This window comes from Podarcis bocagei (assembly GCF_964188305.1).
Source record: "Podarcis bocagei genome assembly, chromosome: 9".
Taxonomy (NCBI): domain Eukaryota; kingdom Metazoa; phylum Chordata; class Lepidosauria; order Squamata; family Lacertidae; genus Podarcis; species Podarcis bocagei.
In genome coordinates, this window is record NC_138134.1 from 64,298,473 (window position 1) to 64,319,160 (window position 20,688).

The window sequence follows — 20,688 nt, forward strand, 5'->3', positions numbered from 1 at the left end:
AATTTAGATAGGTTGCTGAATTACGGGTTTTTAAAAAAATTATGGGATTTCTTTCTCCTGTGTTTTCTAGCATGAAATGCACACAGCATGCCAATGGAAATTGTTTGTTTTTGTCAGAAATTTTCAGACAGACAGCTGTAGTGTAATCCCATTGGGGGTCGAGGACCACTTTTGTATGGATATTTCTTGTCTGCTCTGACTCATATGGTATCTCTGGCATGCAGGTCCTGGTTTTTTCCCTTTGTGACCCATTGAGAATGTGGAGGTTGAGCGTGGCCCCCATAGTTAGGCACAGTGAGTGCAGGTAGCAGAAATCCAGTCAGTCCCCAAAGTGCTACTGGAGCACAGGGCTTGAGAGACCTTGTAGGAGATACTCCATATCAAGTCATTAAAAATATATTAAAACTAATGCATTTTATTTTTTTTATTTTTGAGCCAGCCTTTATATGCCACTTTCCATGCCAACCCAAGGTGGTTTACAACCTTAGAAAACAATCCGATAATCTAAATTTTGAACCAGTTGTTGTTTACCAAAAAAAAAGTAATAGTAAATACAGATTAAAATACAACCACAAATTCAGTAACCACTACAGTTCTGAAGGTCGGGTATCAGTCCCAGTCATGGCAGGGAGGAGAAATGACCAATAAGGAGAGAATTTTGACAGTTTAATGGAGATACAGGGTCTGGCTACGGAAATAGCTAGGCATTCTTAGGGGTTTGTCAAGCAGGATAAACCTGTTTAATTTCCTCAGAAAGGGTCTAAAGGTGCTTTTACGGGAAGAGTAAAGCAGATAGCCGTCCCTGGGGGAGATAGCTGTAACAGAAACATTTCTGTGGTGGATAATTCCAGGTAAAGTTCTTGTTTAAACCTGGAACAGTGTTTCGGGCAGAAAACATGGGCTGTGCCTTTGAGAGTGAAGCTGCCAAACTGTATCCCTCTTTGAGTAAGTGGTAATAAAATACAGTTTCCACTTCCATTGTGTCTCAACTTTGATTTATACCTCTCTCGGGGAATAAGTTGTCATGGGAACCCAAATATCAAGATTATATACGCTACCACATAAGGTGAATTCCAGAATTCTCTGTGAGCAAGGTTAAATCTCCTCAGACACGGTCATGTTGCCCTTCTCCTATCTTCACTGAGGGAGCATGTCACAAAGGCTATTAATGGCTACTAGCTGCAACAGCTATGCCTGCCTCCGCTGTCAGAGACAATGTGCCTCTGACTACCAACAGCTGAGGATCATGAACGGAAAATTATTGCCGTCGTGTCCTGCTTGCAGGGTTCCCATAGGCATGTGGTGGGCCACTGTGAAAATGAGCCTTTGGCCCGATCCGCCAGGGCTCTTCTTACATTTTTTGGTATAATTATTCCCCTTTATTTTTCAGCTATTAATTAGTGCAGTCTTATTTTAACAGGCCTTTGCCTTTGATCAACCTCTAAGTCCAGATATTAAACAAGACCGTGCAGATAAGCATACAAAAGGCCATTATGCAAACATTGGTCCGTGGTTTGGCCAATAAATAACGTTCCTGCCAGGGTACCCAGAGCTACAGAACAACTTTTTCCTAAATAACTCTTGTAGCCGTCACTTTGTTGGGGTATTGTTTGATTTAACTACTGTATGTCCTTTACAAGCCACGTCTCCTCGCCTTTCACCTTGGGAAGAGAAATAAATCTCTTTGCAGCGTTGGGCAATAAATAGGCTTGGGTTTTGGCAAGGGAGAGTACCTGCCTTAGAAATGGTGCATTCTTTTAAACACTTTCTGTAGCCTGAAAAATAGGCCCCCTACTGAAAACGTTTGCTGACCCCTGTTCATGATCATTTGTGTCCACGGTGTTATCAGAGCAGTTATACTTTCAGTGCTGTTTGTGCCTGCAAGAGTTTCAGGGCGAAGAAACTGCTTGGTCCAAATTTGTGCACGTCCCGCAAGTTCCTAGTGAAATCCTGTAACCTTTCATACTGTAAATATTCTGGGGAAGTTGGGTGTACTGCAAGAGCGCCCCTCCAGATGGCATTAATGCCATGACATTGCAGAAGCATCACCTAACAGGGGAACGATGTGCAGACGGTCCAGTATAAATCCATTACTAATGCGTTACTGTTGTGTCAATGACATGTCACAGAATACCACAAAAAAACACTGGTCTAGAGGTGCCTTTCTGTCTTCACTTAAAAGTGGGGGGGGGGCCTTGCTGTACATTGCTGCTGTGATCCAATTTACTCATAAGTAGAAATGGAAATAGAAATTCCGCCATGGATCTCCTGCATTTCCTGTTGAGGCGGGAGGTGTTTGCAATAAGTGTTTGCAGTAAGTAAACCCAGCACCTACCACCTCTTTGATTCAGAAAAGCAAACCTCCAGCCCAGATGGCGCATGTCTCAGTGCACAGAGGTCTCAATACATCCATATTTTCTCTTAAGAAATCAAGCTGACAGCCGTATCATAAATAAATGATACTCGTTTTGCAACCAGCCGGCACTGCGAATGCAGCCCTGTCCCCCAGAGGAGGAATGGTGGCACACCAGCGCTAATGCCTAATAGCTCTCGGACTCTCAAGTGTGGAAGGGCAGCAAAGCTTATTCATGCTCCATGCTCACAGCACACGGCTTTAGCTTTTTGCTTTTAAACAGGAAACACCTTTGTTTAATTCACAGCAAGCTTTAGTAAAGAATGAAAGACAACGATCCTTCGTTGACCGGATCTGGCAGCAATGAGTTCCATAGCTCAGCAGAAACCATGATAATCAATAGTAGACAAATGACATTTTTAAAAAAGGAGAAAAGAGGAAGAGGAGCTTAGAAAGATACAAGGATTCCTGTTTCATATAAAACACTCAAGGACCCAGAATAGTTCCTTACTCCAAAATAGTTCTTACCAGGAGTTCCTCATCACAGGATCTCTCTCATTCTGATAGATAGATAGATGATAGAGAGAGAGAGAGAGAGAGAGAGAGAGAGAGAGAGAGAGAGAGATATGATAGATGATAGATGATAGATAGATAGATAGATAGATAGATAGATAGATGATAGATAGATAGATAGATAGATAGATAGATAGATAGATAGAAAGAAAGATAGATAGATGATAGATAGATGATAGATAGATAGATAGAGATAGATAGATATAGATAGATAGATAGAGATAGATATAGATAGATAGATGATAGATAGATAGATAGATAGATAGATAGATGATAGATAGATGATAGATAGATAGATAGATAGATAGATAGATAGATAGATAGATATTCCTTATAACTTATTTCTGCTTCCTCTGACTTGCCACTGAAATTTATAACCCCAGACTCCCTCTGTTAGCTATCTCTTTAGCCCCACTTGCACTATACATTTTAAGCAATATCATACCAGTTTAAACAACTGTGGCATCCTCAAAAGCATTCTGGGAGCTGCAGTTGGTTAAGGTTGCTGAGAGTCATTAGGAGACACCCCCCCCCCTCACAGAGCTACAATTTCCAGAGTTCTCTGAGAAGAGGGGATTATTTTTAAACCACTTTGTGAATTGTAACTCTCAGAGGAACTGGGATCTCATACAACTCTGAGCAGTTAGCACCCTTAACAAACCACAGTTCCTTGGATTCTTTCGTTGAAGGTGGTAGAGTAGTTCTCTGAATGTGTGGCACAGATAGGGCCTTGTTTTCTGTTTCACCAAAGGGTATGGCCTGAACCAAGACTGCTCAAATTACAAGGAAGAGGATTTTTCACTAAACTTTAGGGCACAAGCGGTTCAACAGTTGAACAGGCTACCTCAGAAGGTTTTGAAGTCCAGGAACACAAAAAGCTGTCTTTGGTCTATCTAAGTCAGTACAGTCGTACCATGGATCCCGAACGCCTTTCGAGTCAAACGTTTTGGCTCCCGAACGCCGCAAACCCAGAAGTGAGTGCTCTGGTTTGCGAACGTTCTTTGGAACCCAAACGTCCGACACAGCTTCAAACGGACATGGAATCTGGAATGGGTTCCATTCAACTTCCAAGGCACCGCTGTATTGTCTTCACAGAATAGCTTGGATAAGGTGAGACCGAGAGGAGATATGATAGCCATCTTCAAATATCTAAAGGGCTGTCACATGGAAGATGGAGCAAACTTGTTTTCTCCTGCTCTGGAGAGTAGGACTCAAGTTACAAGAAAGGAGATTCCGACTAAACATCAGGAAGAACTTTCTGACAGTAAGAGCTGTTAGACAGTGGAAGGGTCTCCCTCAGGAGGTTGAAGACTCTCCTTCCTTGGAGGTTTTGAAGCAGAGTTTGGATGGCCATCTGTCATGGATGCTTGCATTGAGATTGCTGCATTGCAGGGGCTTGGACAAAATGACTCTTGGGGTCCCTTCCAACTCCACAATTCTATGATTCTGTGATTTAGTTGCTAAAGGGTGTCCCCCCCCCCCAGTCAGCCTTTTCACAGTCCATACGATTCCTGTAGCATTATTTACTCTTAGTATGCATATATTAGTGTGTGAGTATTGAAGGAGTCAGGGCTATAGAGCCAGTGTGGTGTAGTGGTTAAGAGTGGTGGTCTCGTAATCTGGGGAACCGGGTTTGCGTCTCCGCTCCTCCACATGCAGCTGCTGGGTGACCTTGGGCCAGTCACACTTCTTTGAAGTATCTCAGCCCCACTCACCTCACAGTGTTTGTTGTGGGGGAGGAAGGGAAAGGAGAATGTTAGCCGCTTTGAGACTCCTGAAGGGGAGTGAAAGACGGGATATCAAATCCAAACTCTTTTTCTTCTTCTACCTGGCCTGGTCTGCTTTTGGAACTCACAAGCAGCTTACCATGTGTTATGTACTAAGCTTGGATCCTAGAACAGTAGGCAAGTAGGATCGTAGAATGCAAGAACTGATTGGCCTGCAGGAAAAGACCAATCAGGCTCCAGGAGGGAAGCAGAATCAGCCAATCAGATGGGACTCATTGTGTAAATAATGTATATAAAAGCCTGAGGTTTGGGGGGCAAAAAATCACTGTTTTACAAGCTGCAATAAAGAGCATGAAATCACTACAGGACTCTGAGTATATTTCACCATGTATAAAATTCTTCTTACTTTCTCCATGAAACAAGTCCGTGTGGATGTTGGTGGTAACGTGGGGAGGTTTTTAATACATTGCTTCAATGTGAAATAGCTTTATATAACTGCTTCTATGGCACTTGCAGTTCAGATTTTAAACCCCAGGCTTTTATATGTTTTAGTCCAGCTGAGATTTGGGAACTAAATCATCACAGCACTTCTTTTCCACAACCCTGAAGTGTTTATGCCTAGCCACCAGAAGAAAAGTGAAATTGTCGGAGACTGCAAGGGAAGTTGCTTCAACAAAGGGTTTCCTCTTTTTGGAGCCCATGTATGAGAAACTGTCCATTTGTTTGCTGACAGATGGCCTTGTCTAGCCGTTCTTTTGAATGAAGAGGTCAGTACATGAAGAGTTATGAGAATGGGCTTGGATTTGTATGAAGCCTTGGCTGTAACACTTGCACTTTAATTCAGCTATTTGGAAAAGCAGTCTTTGACCGTCTTTCTAAAAAACCCAAACCTCTGGTTATTGACTTGGGCTATAAACACTGCAAATTTTCAGCTTGCAATTCTTCTGAGAGTAGGTGCTTGTACTTCATTGTATTTTTCTCTCTCCTTCTTTATGCCCCTTTGTGACATGGTGTAATTTTGCCCATCAGGCTGCTCCTTCCCTGTTCTGCTTTTTGCAGTATCCTCTTTGAAGATCCGAACACATGGCTGCATTCAGCACTATGGTTTTGTTTTGTTTTTTAAAGGAAATAAATCATTATGCTTAGCCAACAGAGGAAAATTAACATTGACCAAGCCCATCTAGCACTGAGACACTGGAATTAACTGTAGCAGGTTTCCTACAGCTCTGCAGATGCTGTAGACCCACAACTCCCATCATTCCTGGGCATTGGCTGAGGCTGATGGGAGTTGGAGTCCAACAGTTTGCCTAATGTGGCCCACCGGTTGGTTAAATCTGGCCCATGTGGCAACAAAACCCTTATAAAAAGCTCAACAACTTTGGGGTAAAATGGTAAAATCATAAAAAAGCTCAACAACGTCAATCCTGAAAAAAGGTCAACAATTGGGTGGCCCTTTGGTTGGCCTTCACAGCCCTTCACTTTATCAAATCTGGCCGTCTTTGAAAAAAGTTTGGACACACTGCTGAAGGCAAACAATTTAGCATGAAAGAGCATTCATGTGGCATCCCTCAGCCTTGTTCTGGAGCAGACTTTCCCAAACTTGGGTGTCCAGCTATTGTTGGACTACAACTCCCATCATCAGGACCAGTGGTCAGGAAAGATGGGACTTGTACCCCCAAAGCAGCTAGAGACCTAAGTTTGGGAAAGCCTGTTCCAGAGCCTGGGGCGATTCATTACTTCTGGGAGGAGGGAGTGAATGTTCAGGCATTTGTTTTTCTGGGGTGCAATGAACTCCACCCTTAACCATAGAATCATAGAATCATAGAATCATAGAGTTGGAAGAGACCACAAGGGCCATCGAGTCCAACCCCCTGCCAAGCAGGAAACACCATCAGAGCACTCCTGACATATGGTTGTCAAGCCTCTGCTTAAAGACCTCCAAAGTAGGAGACTCCACCACACTCCTTGGCAGCAAATTCCACTGTCGAACAGCTCTTACTGTCAGGAAGTTCTTCCTAATGTTTAGGTGGAATCTTCTTTCTTGTAGTTTGGATCCATTGCTCCGTGTCCGCTTCTCTGGAGCAGCAGAAAACAACCTTTCTCCTTCCTCTATGTGACATCCTTTTATATATTTGAACATGGCTATCATATCACCCCTTAACCTCCTCTTCTCCAGGCTAAACATGCCCAGCTCCCTTAACTGTTCCTCATAAGGCATCGTTTCCAGGCCTTTGACCATTTTGGTTGCCCTTCTCTGGACACGTTCCAGTTTGTCAGTGTCCTTCTTGAATTGTGGTGCCCAGAACTGGACACAGTACTCCAGGTGAGGTCTGACCAGAGCAGAATACAGTGGCACTATTACTTCCCTTGATCTAGATGCTATACTCCTATTGATGCAGCCTAGAATTGCATTGGCTTTTTTAGCTGCCGCGTCACACTGTTGGCTCATGTCAAGTTTGTGGTCAACCAAGACTCCTAGATCCTTTTCACATGTACTGCTCTCAAGCCAGATGTCACCCATCTTGTATTTGTGCCTCTCATTTTTTTTGCCCAAGTGCAATACTTTACATTTCTCCCTGTTAAAATTCATCTTGTTTGTTTTTGCCCAGTTCTCTAATCTGTCAAGGTCGTTTTGAAGTGTGATCCTGTCCTCTGGGGTGTTTGCCACCCCTCCCAGTTTGGTGTCATCTGCAAATTTGATCAGGATGCCCTTGAGTCCATCAGGGCAACCAGGGCAGCCTTAGAAGCCTTCCCACAGTTGGAAAGTTACAGGGGGAAGAGATGTGAAGCAATTTTACGTACTTAGAAAGATCTTGTAATTGTTGGGAACTTCAGCAAAAGGAAGCAATATTCAGCGATAACCAAGAAGCAAATTGGTTTAATTCAAGCTCTTGCAGTTGTATTTGATGTAGGCATTCTAACTAGGTGTGTTTTAAAGGATCTTAAAACATAGCCCTGCATGTTAGTGGGATATGCTTTATTGGCTTGGATGTCCAACCTCCTCCTGGCTCCTTTCTGTACTGGCATAATATGGCTCTTGTTCTCTGTGCGTTTTATCAAAATCAATCTTAGCAGAGCTGCTGGATTGCTGACAGCAGATTACACAATAGGCTAAACCCTCCAAACCTGAATGTGAGGTGTGTTAATATCACAATGCCAAGAATCTCTTCCCAGAGGCGTTATTACCTAGTAAAAACCCTACAGGGAAAATGTTGGGCAAGCTCTCCTGCAAATGTGGTCAATGTCACTGCCTGAGAACCAGATTGTACATTATGGATAGGCTCTAAAGGCTTGTTCAGCCCAGTGGAGATTTGGGCTTCTTTTTCTGGAACTCCCAAGCTGTGTGGCAAACTGCTTTCAAGACTGAGGGGCCTTTCGAAAGCAGGTGGTGATTGGCCATGGGGTCTCCTGATCAAAATACAAGCAGTCCACTGGGCATGCCAGGCTTTTGAGTACGCCAAAGCCAGGTGGTAGCTCTTTGGAGCCTATCCTGTATTTCCCTCCGGACTGAGATAATTTCCACATAAAGCGGATGTCCTGCTTAAAGTTGCTTTCAATCTTTTCTCAGCATGGAAAGGAGGAAGCACCTGATGATAGCCCATCTGCATGTTATGTGTCATTGTGTGAAACGAAAGCCCAATGGACACATTCCCTGTCCCCTCCCCTCGCCCCCTCCAAAATCAACTTCGCAAGGGGACAGTTTTGTGTGGAGAAGCAGCAAGGGGGAGGGTGTGCTTTATCCTTTTCTCTCCATCCATTTCTGCATTTGTGCTTCCAGTCTTCCCACCCTCCAAGCTGCTTTGTCTCCTTGCAGGGTTTCCACACGTGTTTACCCTTGCAAACATGTATGAAGAACTTCATGGAGGGAAAAGCAACCGGGGGGGTAATTAATTTGAAGTAGGGGGAAAGTTAAGCACCCACTGCTTATTTATGTAAAGCCCTGCGCCCGGCCCCCAGGAATGGCTCTTCCAGGTAGTAAATAGAAAAGGGCACCTGAGTTTGCTCACGTGAATCTCTGTGTAAAAATTCAAGCCAGACTTTGCAACCTTGGCACTCTCTGTGCTGACTAGACTTATGGGAGTTGTACTCCAAAACATCCAAGGCACAGTCTGACCCCCTCCTTCGGCAATCCTCGTAAAACTCTGGCCCAGTGGTTGCCATTTGATTTTGAACTGATTTTAGAATATTGACTTTAGAATGCTGTGTTACTTTTATTGCTGTTAGCTGCTCTGAGCCCGGCTTCGGCTGGGGAGGGCGGGATATAAATACAATATTATTATTATTGTTATTATTGTTGTTGTTGTTGTTGTTGTTGTTGTTGTTGTTGTTGTTGTTGTTATTATCATCTGGAGGAATACCCCTCGTTCAGTGGCAGCCAGCAGAGCCAACTATTTCTATCTTTGCCGCCATCCTCCTCCCTTGAAGAAAAGGAACCTAGCAGACAGTGGGACCCCCTGTGGGAAGGCAGGCAGGGTGAGTGGGTGGCACAGTGCCCTGCTTGGCTTAATGGTCCAGCCTCCACTGCCCCCATCTTGAACCTGCTTGGGTACAGAGCCTACACTGGATATTTTCATTGCTTTATATCTGAATTTGTAAATATTTCTGTCTCTCTTTAACAGACCAGCTGCGAGGAAGAGTCGCTTGTGGCCGCACCTCTCTCCGCCTAGGCCCTTCTCAGCCAGAAGCTGGGCGAAGCTGACGGGAGCCTTGCAACGCATTGCGTTCCCATGGGGACTGTACCAGATCCTCTGAGGTCTGCCAAGCGTCCACTGGTCACCGCTTCCGAGGAGGAAAACGACCTGAAAAGGTTGCAGTCCTCTAAACACCAGTACAAGCAAGCGAGCATAGAGAGCAACAGTAATGGATTTCCTTTCACTGCCAAGGTGCAACCCACTGGAGATCGCCTGCTTGAAGGGAACTGCGGGGTGGAAGCTGATGCTGCAACCGGCGAACGGCACTGTGGGTATGACACTGGGAAACCAAGAATGTTTTCTCCTGGGTCCTCCAGCCCATCCAAAGAAGGCTGCCTAGCAGTTCTGGAGCCGGGGAATAACTCTGAGCGGGAAAGCAGTAGTGATGCTGGAACTCAAGGCCAGGACCCAGCAAAAGAACATGCTGCAGTCAAGGCACCTGCTACCCAGGAGGCCAATGAAATTGTGCCAAGTGGTGCTGGAGGGCAACTCTGCAGTGCAGCAGATAAGCCAAGCTCTCTGCCTGGAGGTGGCAGTGGCAGAGTCACAGAGAGCAGAGCTCATGGCGGGTCTTCTCCTCCTTCAGATGCCCAGCAAGCTGCTCCAACCACAAAGGAAATTGTGGGTGAAAGGATTGGTCCCGAAGTGACGCATGTGCCAGACTCAGCAAAGGAACTGGAGCCTGTTTCTGATCTTGCGCTGAAGGCCCACGGTTGCTTGGATGCAGAGCCAAAGGGCTCAAAGGAGGCAGGCTCCGAGTCTGGCTCAAGAACTGCACCAGAGATGGTCCCCAAACCCAGCCTTGGGAGCACACCACAGCCTTCATGCGGTGACAAGGCTGCAGAGAAGGTAGGGCCTGAGCCCTCCGAGTTCAAGGACACAGGGACCATGATGGTGCAACCTGAGAGTGGGGAGGTTGCAGGTGGGGAGGTGGCAAGCAAGACCCATCACGATGCTGGGGTGCAGGCCGTAGCCAGCATGGAAAGCAGATCAGCGTCCACCAGCCCAAGCATCTTTGCTGCATTCTTACGGGAAAACATGCCTCCCCAGGCAACACAGAAGCAAGAGCAGTTGCACATTATTTACACAGGAGCCGGCGGGAAGGAGCAATCGGAAATCGTCGACGACTTTGCGGCGCTTGTCCAGACAGCTGTGTCTGCTGCCACCGTGACTGAAGCCCATATCCAGGCAGCAGCTGCAGTAGACGAGGGGTTGGCAGTTCAGGCTGTCAAACTTCAAGAGGGCACAGCAGGCACTCATGATACAGCCCACTCGACTTTGTCAGGCGACGCGACGTATCCCTGCCCTGGCGGTTTGCAAGAAACGTCGTCCAAGGTGCCAGAAGCACAAACAGCAAATGCAGCCAGCCATCGCAGCGATGCTTCCCAGCAGTTGCCGGACGCTTCAGTTATGCTGAAGACAGCACCGATTGACCAGATTACTGTCAATGGCAGCGCTTCCCCGCACCCCGCGCGCAGCGAAACCAAGCTACCTCCACCTTCTGCTCTGCCAGGAACCAATAGCAAACCTCAGCACCTTGGACCCTCCTCTGTTGCAGAAAGCCAACAGACGCCTCCAGCCTCCTGCAGCATATCTGAACAAGACAAGGCTCTCCGCACCACTGGTGGCACTCCCAATATCGGTTGCAGAGAGCAGCTACGCACTGAGACGGTTAGGAGTCTTGAGACGGTTCCGGCCAGCCTCCTCGTGGACGTCAAACCAAAGGGGGGAGGGAAATCCGTCCCTCTCAGTCCGAAGGAACAGGGGACGATTAACACTCCAGCAGTGGCTACTGCACCCCCGACTGTGTGTGCCCCAGCCACAGCAAAAATTGAGCAGGATAAGCTTCCAGAAAAAGAGGCAGGAGGATTTGGCATTCAGAATCTGGAAGCTGGGTTGAGTAGAAATTCTGGCCCTGGCCTAGGAACCAAAAGCAACAGAACTAAGAAGGGAGAGAAGGGCAATCTTTCAGCCTCTCCCGCTTTGCCCTTGCCAAAGCTGGGCGAGAAGAAGAAGGAAGGAAAACCTGCTGCGGAGGGCAAAGGGCACCTGAAGCAGTCTAAGCGCGTCCGGGATGTCGTGTGGGACGAGCAGGGCATGACTTGGGAGGTTTACGGGGCCTCCCTTGACCCCGAGTCGTTGGGGGTCGCCATCCAGAATCACTTGCAGAGGCAGATTAGAGAACACGAAAAACTGATTAAGGCCCAAAACAGCCAGACCCGGAAATCTGTTTCTTCGGATACGTCTTCAAATAGAAAACTTAAAGGGAGGCAGCACAGTGTTTTCCAGTCCATGATGCAGAATATCAGGCGCCCCAATTGCTGCGTTCGCCCTGCTGCTTCCTCTGTGTTGGATTGAAAGAGTCGGGAAGGCAACGAGCGTCCGTTTGTAGCCATTTGTTTCTGTGTGTGCACAGAAATCTGTAGAAAATAAGCCCAGGAGCTCAGCTTTGATGCTTGAGATTCTGATATAATGATTGGGGGTGGGTGGGAGGGGGGGGCAGAGTAATGGCTGTGTATTGTATGCCCAGTAAGTCATCACATCTGAGCTGTCTTGTTCTCTGCAAACGACACGTGCAGCTTTTATGTTTACTTAGAAGCCACTCCGGTCTGTTGCCAAACGACAACATAAGCACTTAAAAACGAAGCACAATGTGAGATTGCCAATTTACTGCACCAACGGTGTGGCAGCTTTTTGCGGACGGAAGAGAAGGGAGGCATCAAACCCTTTGCAAACGCCTTTCACGTACAACTAGGTCTTAACAATGTCGATAACGAAAACTTCAACTGTGTGTTAATGTAGCAAATATTCCCAAGTACCTGGATCAGGTTGCGTTGGTGCTGAGAGAGTCAAAGGAGCTGGCTTTCTTAAAATGATAGACTCTCTTTGAGGCGGTGGTAAGAGGATATCCCCTTGCAATTAGGGTGGTATTCCAAGTACGCCTGCCAAAAGGAGGCACCCCAAAGACGATCCTCCCCCTTTGCCTCACATGCTAAAGAGCCCTTAGGGGTCCTGTACCAATCACATGCTAGCCTTTGCCAACCTGGGGCCATCCAGATGTTTTGTACTACATCTTCCATCAGCCCCAGCTGTGCTGATTGGAGTTGTGGTCCAAAACATCTGGAGGGTAAGCCAGTTGGACAAGGTTAATCTGTACATATATGGTTACAGCGTGCCAAAAGGCCTGCTGGTGGCGTTCTTCTTGAAGGCTCTGGAAACCTCTGGCATCCCAGACGCAATAAAGGTCCTTCAAACTGGAGTATAAAGGACTTCAGAAATACCCAAGAAATTTCAGTGGGTGCCAGAATTTCAGTTAAGTGTGAGATCTTGACTGTTATTTGCTCCTTAATGGGTCTCCTCTTTCTGTCCTTCCCCCCCCCCACCCCCCTGGTTGCAATTTTGTATTTTGCAATGTTTTATCTTAGAGGTGATACTTCCATGTAACACAGAAGTAAAGAAATGGTTTGGATTTTCAGCAGCAATGTAGAGAGGGCATGAAAGATTATTGTGCAGCCTTGTTAAAACTATTTTTTTATATATAATTTTTTAAAATTAGTTTTCCACTATACCCCCCAAAGTAGCCAAATTATAACAATAACAATTAATTCCCAAATGGTACAATTATCAAAATGCCAATCAACTTCCAATTAATACATTTTAGTTAAAGTGGCTCCCCGTATGGTGGTTTGGGTGCATTTCTGATCTTATATCACTGCGTTCCATGATCTTAATTTATGTCAGTTACATTTCAGTTATTATAATAATCAACAACTACATAATTAATGATCTCCATTCGTGATTTTATAAGATACAAATTTATAAAGCTTCAAGTGAGGAACTCAAACTATTATCTTTATTCTGCCCTGTGTGTGAAAACTGTTAGGTCCATAGAGATTCCTTCTGTCCATATATGATGTTTCTTTCACTTCCCAACTGTTGTTTTCTTCCATTGTGACTTGGTGCAGAACTGAACCTCAAAGTTTCTCAGAGGTCTTATCTCTCCACCCCTTGCTTCGATGTCTCAGAACAGGCGACAGTTTCCTAGAAACCATTCCGTCTCACTAGTAAACCATGTCACAGATCTTCACTATTTCCCCCTCAGCCTAGGAAAAGGTGGGCAGTTTTCAATTGTTCTGAATATTTAATACTCCTTTCCAACTCCCAGAATCTCTGCAGCATTCTTATCACAGCCCCTAGATTCTTTTCCTTTCAGCTAGAGATTTATGGTGCAATTCATGGTGCCAGGACCGTCTGCTCGCTGCCATGTTAGGCAGAAGCCATGCCTCTTGGTCTTGAATATGAGCAACCAACAGGACAGTGTTGTCATAGGTTTCTCAAACATTGTGTTTCCCTACAGAATATCCCCAAGAAACTTGTTTGGGAGGGTGAAATACCTGCTAGTTCTTTACTCTGTCTTGTTAACATGGAGAACCAGTGTGGTGTAATGGTTAGGGTGTTAGACCAGGATCTGGGAGAGCAGGGTTCAAATCCCCACTCATCCATGAAGCTCACTGGGTGACCTTGGGTCACTCACCATCTCTTAGCCTAACCTACCTCACAGGACTGCTGTGAGGATGAAATGAAGAGGACAACCACATACACCACCTTGAGGATAAAGGTGGTATATAATTGTTATAATTTCTAGCTCAGAGGCAAATGTGAGTGCCCCTTCATTTCAGAGCAGGTGGGAAGAGCCTCTGAAGTGGCTTCAGCGTGAATGATAACATTGTGGGGGGAATCTTCATTGCTAGCCCCTCCTGAATGACCTCAGGGCACCACAGGAAGGATATGCACTTTAGAGGCTTCCCATGCTGTTAAGGTACCATTCGTTCCATCAGTTTCACTCAGTAAGGCTTAAACAAGATTTCATCCCATATAGGTTTCCCAGTTCTGAGAACCTTTGCACTCTTACTGAACTTAACTATTAAAAAAGAAGAAAAAAAAATCAATTCCAAATTATTCCCTGCTCCGCAAATTGGCGGTGACCACTCAGCCAGAAGAGCTTAGTAGATTGTTAATTGATTTTGTCACTACAGTTGTGTAACTGGTGCTTTATAGATCTGGGGGCTAGATTAAGAAAGAAAATCTGGGGGAAGGGAAATCACAGCATCCGGATAATTGCCCAACCTTCGCCGGGCTTTCCGTGTCAAAAAAGCAAAAGCCACAAGCCTAGCCAGCTGAAAGTGGAAAGGTCTGTGGTATATATGTTCCCTTGCTTGAGGTTGGATGGGTAAAAGGCTTAAGCCTCCCAACAGAATCTGCTCAAGCCGAGTAGGATGGATTCCAGGAGAGAAATTCAAATTTTGCAGTCATATACATGTTTATTACAGATAAATTTCAGTGTGGAACCACCAGTTGCACAAAATAAAAGTAGTCTGCTTCCAAAAGTGGAACCCCTATGTTAAATATTCCCCTTCCCCCTCCACATTGTGCAGTAAAACATGTGGCCTATTTCTGATGCCACTGTTTTGTGCATTTTCCGTCTTTCCGTAACTGGCTGTTGAGATTCCAGACATGCATGACATTATGACATCTAGCTGTAAGGGGTGTTTTATTGCTCGTTTTGGCAGCAACCCTTGGTTCCTTATGACATGTAGTTCCACTGTCCCATTCGAAGATTTGCCTTCACACTAGAGTTTACTTAAGATGTCAGTTTTGACATCAACATATTCCAGTACTGACCACCCAATTCCAATCTCCCATGCCTGCCCCTCTGTCTTTTGTTCATAGTCAGAAAACAGACCCAATAACTAGCACAGTTTGAGTATGTGGTGCTGTCTGCCTTCAAAAAGAAAATACTTGCATTTTTCCCCATCAGAGAAACTAAAAAATAAAACCACAATGCCATACTGGGATAACGGAAATTCATGTGGAATGCAGTAAAACAGAGGCTCACTTTTAAAAGTTTCCTAAGAACCAAGTCCACAAACTGATTAAACCTAAATCCTTGGATTTGAATTAGCTGAGTCCCAGAAAAATTCAGAAAGACTAAGCTGGCATAAATCCAAACCTGCTAGGATTTCATGACTTCGCTGGTAGGTTGTTCCCATTGCCTAATAGCTATCTTTAAGACTACACCAGCCAATCCTTCGTGGGATGCAGCCAAGAGAGAAATCACAACGAAGACAATAGACCACAATCCTGGCAAGATTAAGCACTTGTATATCTCACTAATTTCAACAGGAAATTAAGCAAGTGGTCTGGTACATGTCGCAGCAAACCATGGTTTATAGTGGAATCCTCCAGATGTTGGACTACAGCTCCTATCATCCCTGACCACGGGATGGGGACGTTGGGATTTGGAGTCCACAACATCTGGAGGGTGACAGGGTAGCAGTCTGTAGCTTATGGCTTACCGTGAAAAAAGTAAATACCTCTCGCTTTGTTCTTCCCTAAGCAGGACCTCAGGAAACCTGAAGTTTGGCTTCTTGAGATAAGCAAATGCAGGGTGTGGTTCACATTCACAAATCACAACAAGCCTTCATAGTCTGTTTTCATTCACACTAAAGGGAGGAGCCAAGTACGAGCAATGTACCCATTCACAGTAAAGCACAAACCATGGTTTACTGTGACATGCAAACAAGGCCTGCATCGAACTTTTTTGAAATACCCCTCCAAATGCTTAACTTTGTCTGAAATGTATTCCACAGTTGTTGCTTTTAAAAAGCATGAAATCAGTTAGTTCCTTTATTGCCATGTATTGTGCAAAACCATTTTTCCTTCTGTTTTGTTTTTGTAAGGGGGGGAAATGTTCAAAAGCTCTGTTTTACGTATTGGCTTGAAGCTGTCGGCACTGGTGTTTTTTAGAATGTACTTAGATGTACATCTTTCTGACCCTTGCTTCATTGTTTCCCTGGCGGCAAAACAGGCTGTTCTGGTGGGCATGCAACACACATAATAATGTTAGGAGATAACTTACTGTAAGGAGCGCCAGTTCAGCAAATCCTTCCTTGAAATGTCGTCCTTAAACAAATAAATGAAAAACATTGAACACTCTTAAAAGAATTAATTCAGTTGCATTTAAAACAAAAAGCAGCAACAGCTTTCACCGTTGTGTTTTGCACAAATATTATCACCATATTCTTTAGAAAGATTTGCAGTCTAGTTTTTTACTTTACCCATTGTGCTTCCTTAGGGCTCATATCCATCTGTAATTAGGCGCCTGTAGCAAGGGCTGCGAACAAAATTAGCAGCTAAGGGAATAGGGTATTGTGGAGCAGGGTTTCCCAAATGTGGGTCTCCAGCTGTTTTTGGACTATAGTTACCATCATCCCTGACCGCTGGTCCTGCTAGCTAGGGATGATGGGATTTGTAGTTTATTGATTGATTGATTTTTTATTGATTTTTCTTAATGCTTTATTGGTTTTTTTAAAAAAACAATACAATACAAATAAACAAAACAATACTCAACAATCAACAAAAGGCAATCCAAGATTAACACTCATTACAAAAGAAAAGAATGAATTCACATGTCATGAATTCCAACATGACTTCCAATCCTCCCATTGTGATTCCTAATTTACATTATGAGTGCACACTTACCTTTATCTCTCCTAGGTTATTCGGTTGTGTTAATTTTGTAAATTTCTCTTATTTCACACAGAAATAAATCGAGGCCTGCCAAAGAACTTAGATTATTACAATGTTCTTTTAAGTATTCTCTGTAATCAAGCCACACTCTATTAAATATTTGATCTGTATGGTCTCAGAATCTTTCTGTCAATCTTACTAGCTCTGCATATTCTAACATTTTATTCTGCCAATCTAATTTTGAGGGAGTAGAAACTCCTTTGTAGTTCAACAGCAGCTGGAGACCCAAGTTTGGGAAACCCTGGTTTTGAGAAAGGGAGATTTGAGGCAGAGCTCCCTCCCACCCAGCCCCCAAATGGGATCAGCATAGAGCTTAGCACAGTCCTGATCGTCCCTATAGAATCATATTTGGAAGGGACCTTGAATGACCTTGGGGGCCAATCTGTAATGGGGAGCCGACATGATGCCCTCCCGATATTTTTGGAATCCTCAGCTGTTGGCCATGCTGCCTGGGGCTGATGAGCATTCAAGTCCACAACAGCTGAAGGGCCCCACATTGGCCACCCCTGATCAAAATGCCCCCCTTTCCCAAACTTGCGTCTGCAGCTGTTTTGGGACTACAACTCCCATCATCCCTAGCTAGCAGAACCAGTGGTCAGGGATGATGGGAATTGTAGACCCAAAACAGCTGGAGGGCAAAGTTAGGCCATGCCTGCTCTAGGCAATGCCTTAAGACCTGGCCTCAACCTTGTGTTTCCTTGTTACTGTTTTTGCTTCCAGGTTTCAGCCTCAGCCAATTTTGAGTACACTGTTTGTCAGCAAATAAGTAAGGGCCCTGGACTGATCTGTCTAGCTGTCAGTCACCAGAACAAACTCTTAAATAACAAAGAGTTATTCTCTCATATTCCACCTTTTGATTCACTTGCAGCTGATATTTGAAGTGCCATATCAAGAAGGGTTGGGGGATGTTGTTGTTGTTTTGTATATGCCTGTGAAAGAGGTCTGTAATATCAATTTTCCTGCCTCCCTTATCATCGTCCAAAATGTGAATGTTGGGTTTATTATTTGAACGGTAGTACCCCATGACTGGTATTGTTCAGTAAGAGTCATTGATGTTTGGGATCTCTTGCCATCGTTTGTCTCTCAGCTGGGCACCAAAGTGTGTTTTCGCTCTTAGCGTACTGCTGCCCTGTTTGTGGCTGTCTCACATTCAGATGATCTAAAGTTTCTTGATGTTTATTCTCGTGCCTTCAAATCCGTTGTTTCCCCCCTAAATTGTCCTCGCGGATTGTGAAAGTGATGTCCGTCAAGGAACCTTCTGTCATTTTCTCCAATGTTTTTTTCCCTCTTTATGGTAAACTCTTCTGACAAGATTTTCTTGAGCTGATACTGTACTATTTTTTTCAAAACAAAACTGTGACTGGACTATTCATAATGTGTCGGAAGAACTGAGGGAATAAACAAATATCTGTATTTAAACGAACTTGAATCTCACGAGGAAAAATCGGGATGAAGCTTCCTCCCTTCTTCATTTACAGCAAACGTTCTTACTGGCCTTTCAATAGCGGAGGAAGTCAGTCCTAAATGTGTTCAAAAACAATGGAAGTTTTCTGCTCCGTGACAAAACTGTGAGATCTGTCTTCACGCTCTGCAGCAGCTTATCAGCTGAAGAATTCAACCCACCTCACCTTCCAGCTGAAAAAAACGCCTCTAATTATAGTGTTTCCAATACAAATATATATGTATGTATGTATATATATAGCTAGCTAGATATTTTGAAAACTGAGAATAATTGGCTTCCAAGGAACTTGAGTGCACATGAGCAGAGAGAGTAAGTTGTAGAATACAGCTCTGGTACACTGCTTTAAAATAAATGGAACAATCGTGGAAACTGAGGGGAAATTAGGACTGTTAGCGAATACAATACAATGGGCACAGAGGCCTGCTAAAATGCATTTGCAGTCAAGCAATAGTGTGCCCTCTGTTCTCCCTTTCTTCTCCCTCCCCCCTCAAAATAATAAAAAAAGACCACAACACCAGCACATCCCATGGTATAAAGTATTTATTTTAAAGACTTGGCTCTAATAGGACGGAATGCAAGCAGCATTAAGTGCCTGGTGTGTTTGTGTGTGTTTGTTTTAACTGTCATGGACGAAGGCCTTTATAGAGTGATCCCAAGCAAACAATCGCATTCTGCTAATACATCCCCATGTTTGGCCCAGAAGAGAGAAGCGATCTGGCTTAGAATCAGCAAAATACTGGAGTGCGAGTATAAAGTGTGCCAAACAATTTGTTGGGTTGGGGGCGACCCTGAAATGCATATAATGCTTGTAATGATCTGTAGGAACTGATAATATTGCAAAGCATGTTAGAGCTGCAGGGACATGTTTTAGCAGTATCCTCTCTCTTCTTAGGCTGTGTTCACATTCCCTTTCACTGCGATTGGAGAGCCGCTTTGTCAAATCTGTGTTCACACAATGTTGGCCCAGACGTGTATGTATCCTGAACATCATTACAAAATACCGTATTGTTCGCCTTATAGGGCGCACCGGCCCATAGGGCGCACCTAGTTTTTTGGGGGGGGGGATAAAGGGGGAAAAAATATTTTTCCCCCCAGGCGCGGGGCTGGGACGGGGGAAGCCCAAGCTTCCCCTGACCTCTGCCCCCAGAACAGGCTGCTATCCGCAAGCCTTGGGAGCCCGGCGGGAACTCCCGCTGGGCTCCCAGGGCTTGCGGATAGCTTCCTGAAGCCTGGAGAGCGAGAGGGGTCGGTGCGCACCGATCCCTCTCGCTCTCCAGGCTTCAGCGAAAGCCTGCATTTGCCCCATAGGATGCACACACATATCCCCTTCATTTTGGGAGGGGGAAAAGTGCGTCCGATAGGGCGAAAAATACGGTACTATTGTTTGATGCGTTGTTTCTCAAACCAGCTTCACACCAGTTGGAGTCCTCTAGCAGTTCCTAATTTGTCTCTAGCCCACCTGGCGTGTTCAGCAATGAATTGAAGCTGTGCTGAGGTGAACAGCTGTGGGGAGGAGGGAGAGCTGTGAAACACACAGCGGGGGTACACAACTTCGCTGTGCTCTTAAGGCAGTAATGTGAACACACCCTTAAGGTGGGGTTGATTCTGCCAGTGATGCTTCATGTGGCGGCAAGAAGGGCAACCAGTCTGGAAGGAACATCCATAAGTGAAAATGTGCCTCCACTATCAGAAGCTCCCCAGTGCCCAGTGGCGTAGCTAGGTGCGCAGGTGCCCGGGGCAGGGTGCACACCCTGCAGTCAGGGGCGAAGCGAGCAGGCCATAGAGATGGGGCAAGCTGCCCATGGGAGCAAGGCGAGCCAAGGCAAGGCGTGCTGCGTTTGTTGGCTATTTGCAAATTAGTTGCACTGCAGAAAGCGTGCTGGGGAGACCACACACACATTACAAGGAACTCAAAAATAACTTCAACTAGGTTTTAATAACAAAAACAAAAACTCCTTTTACACTATATGTATCAATAAGCATGACCCAACCACCAGGGTACTGAGAGAGCTAGGTGCTGCTCTTTATATACTATACTCAACAGCTTAATTAATATAACTTAACAGCACCTGCTATACTGCTTCACAGCTGTAAAACTAGGTCACGTTAAGAAATACACACATCTTGTGGAACAATAATGAACCTTCAAATTTAAAGAGACCATTCAACAGCGTTGAGCCTCTCTACAGCCCCTGTAGGGCGGCTGAGGTGGTGGGCAGATGCAAACCCCGAGCTGCTCAAAAAAGCAGCACAGAGCTTGCAGACAGTCCGCCCGCCACCTCCCCCTCAGGA

At 45.1% G+C, this 20,688-nt stretch overlaps 1 protein-coding gene across 2 annotated transcripts in view; it reads left to right on the top strand.

Moving 5' to 3' along the window:
- The window catches only part of GPRIN3 (GPRIN family member 3), a 49,814-nt gene extending 30,898 nt beyond the window's left edge, over positions 1-18,916 (top strand). Inside the window, exons 2-3 of one of the 2 annotated variants that reach the window (XR_014011367.1) lie at positions 9,273-14,539; positions 14,620-18,916. Coding sequence is in view for 1 of the 2 variants with exons in the window: in XM_081207046.1 (XP_081063172.1) it covers positions 9,381-11,702 (2,322 nt within the window). In the remaining variant the exon portion in view is untranslated. Of the gene's footprint in view, positions 1-9,272 lie in introns of both variants that reach the window. The other variant, XM_081207046.1, reaches the window with a different exon arrangement.
- Positions 18,917-20,688: the final 1,772 nt, after the last annotated feature.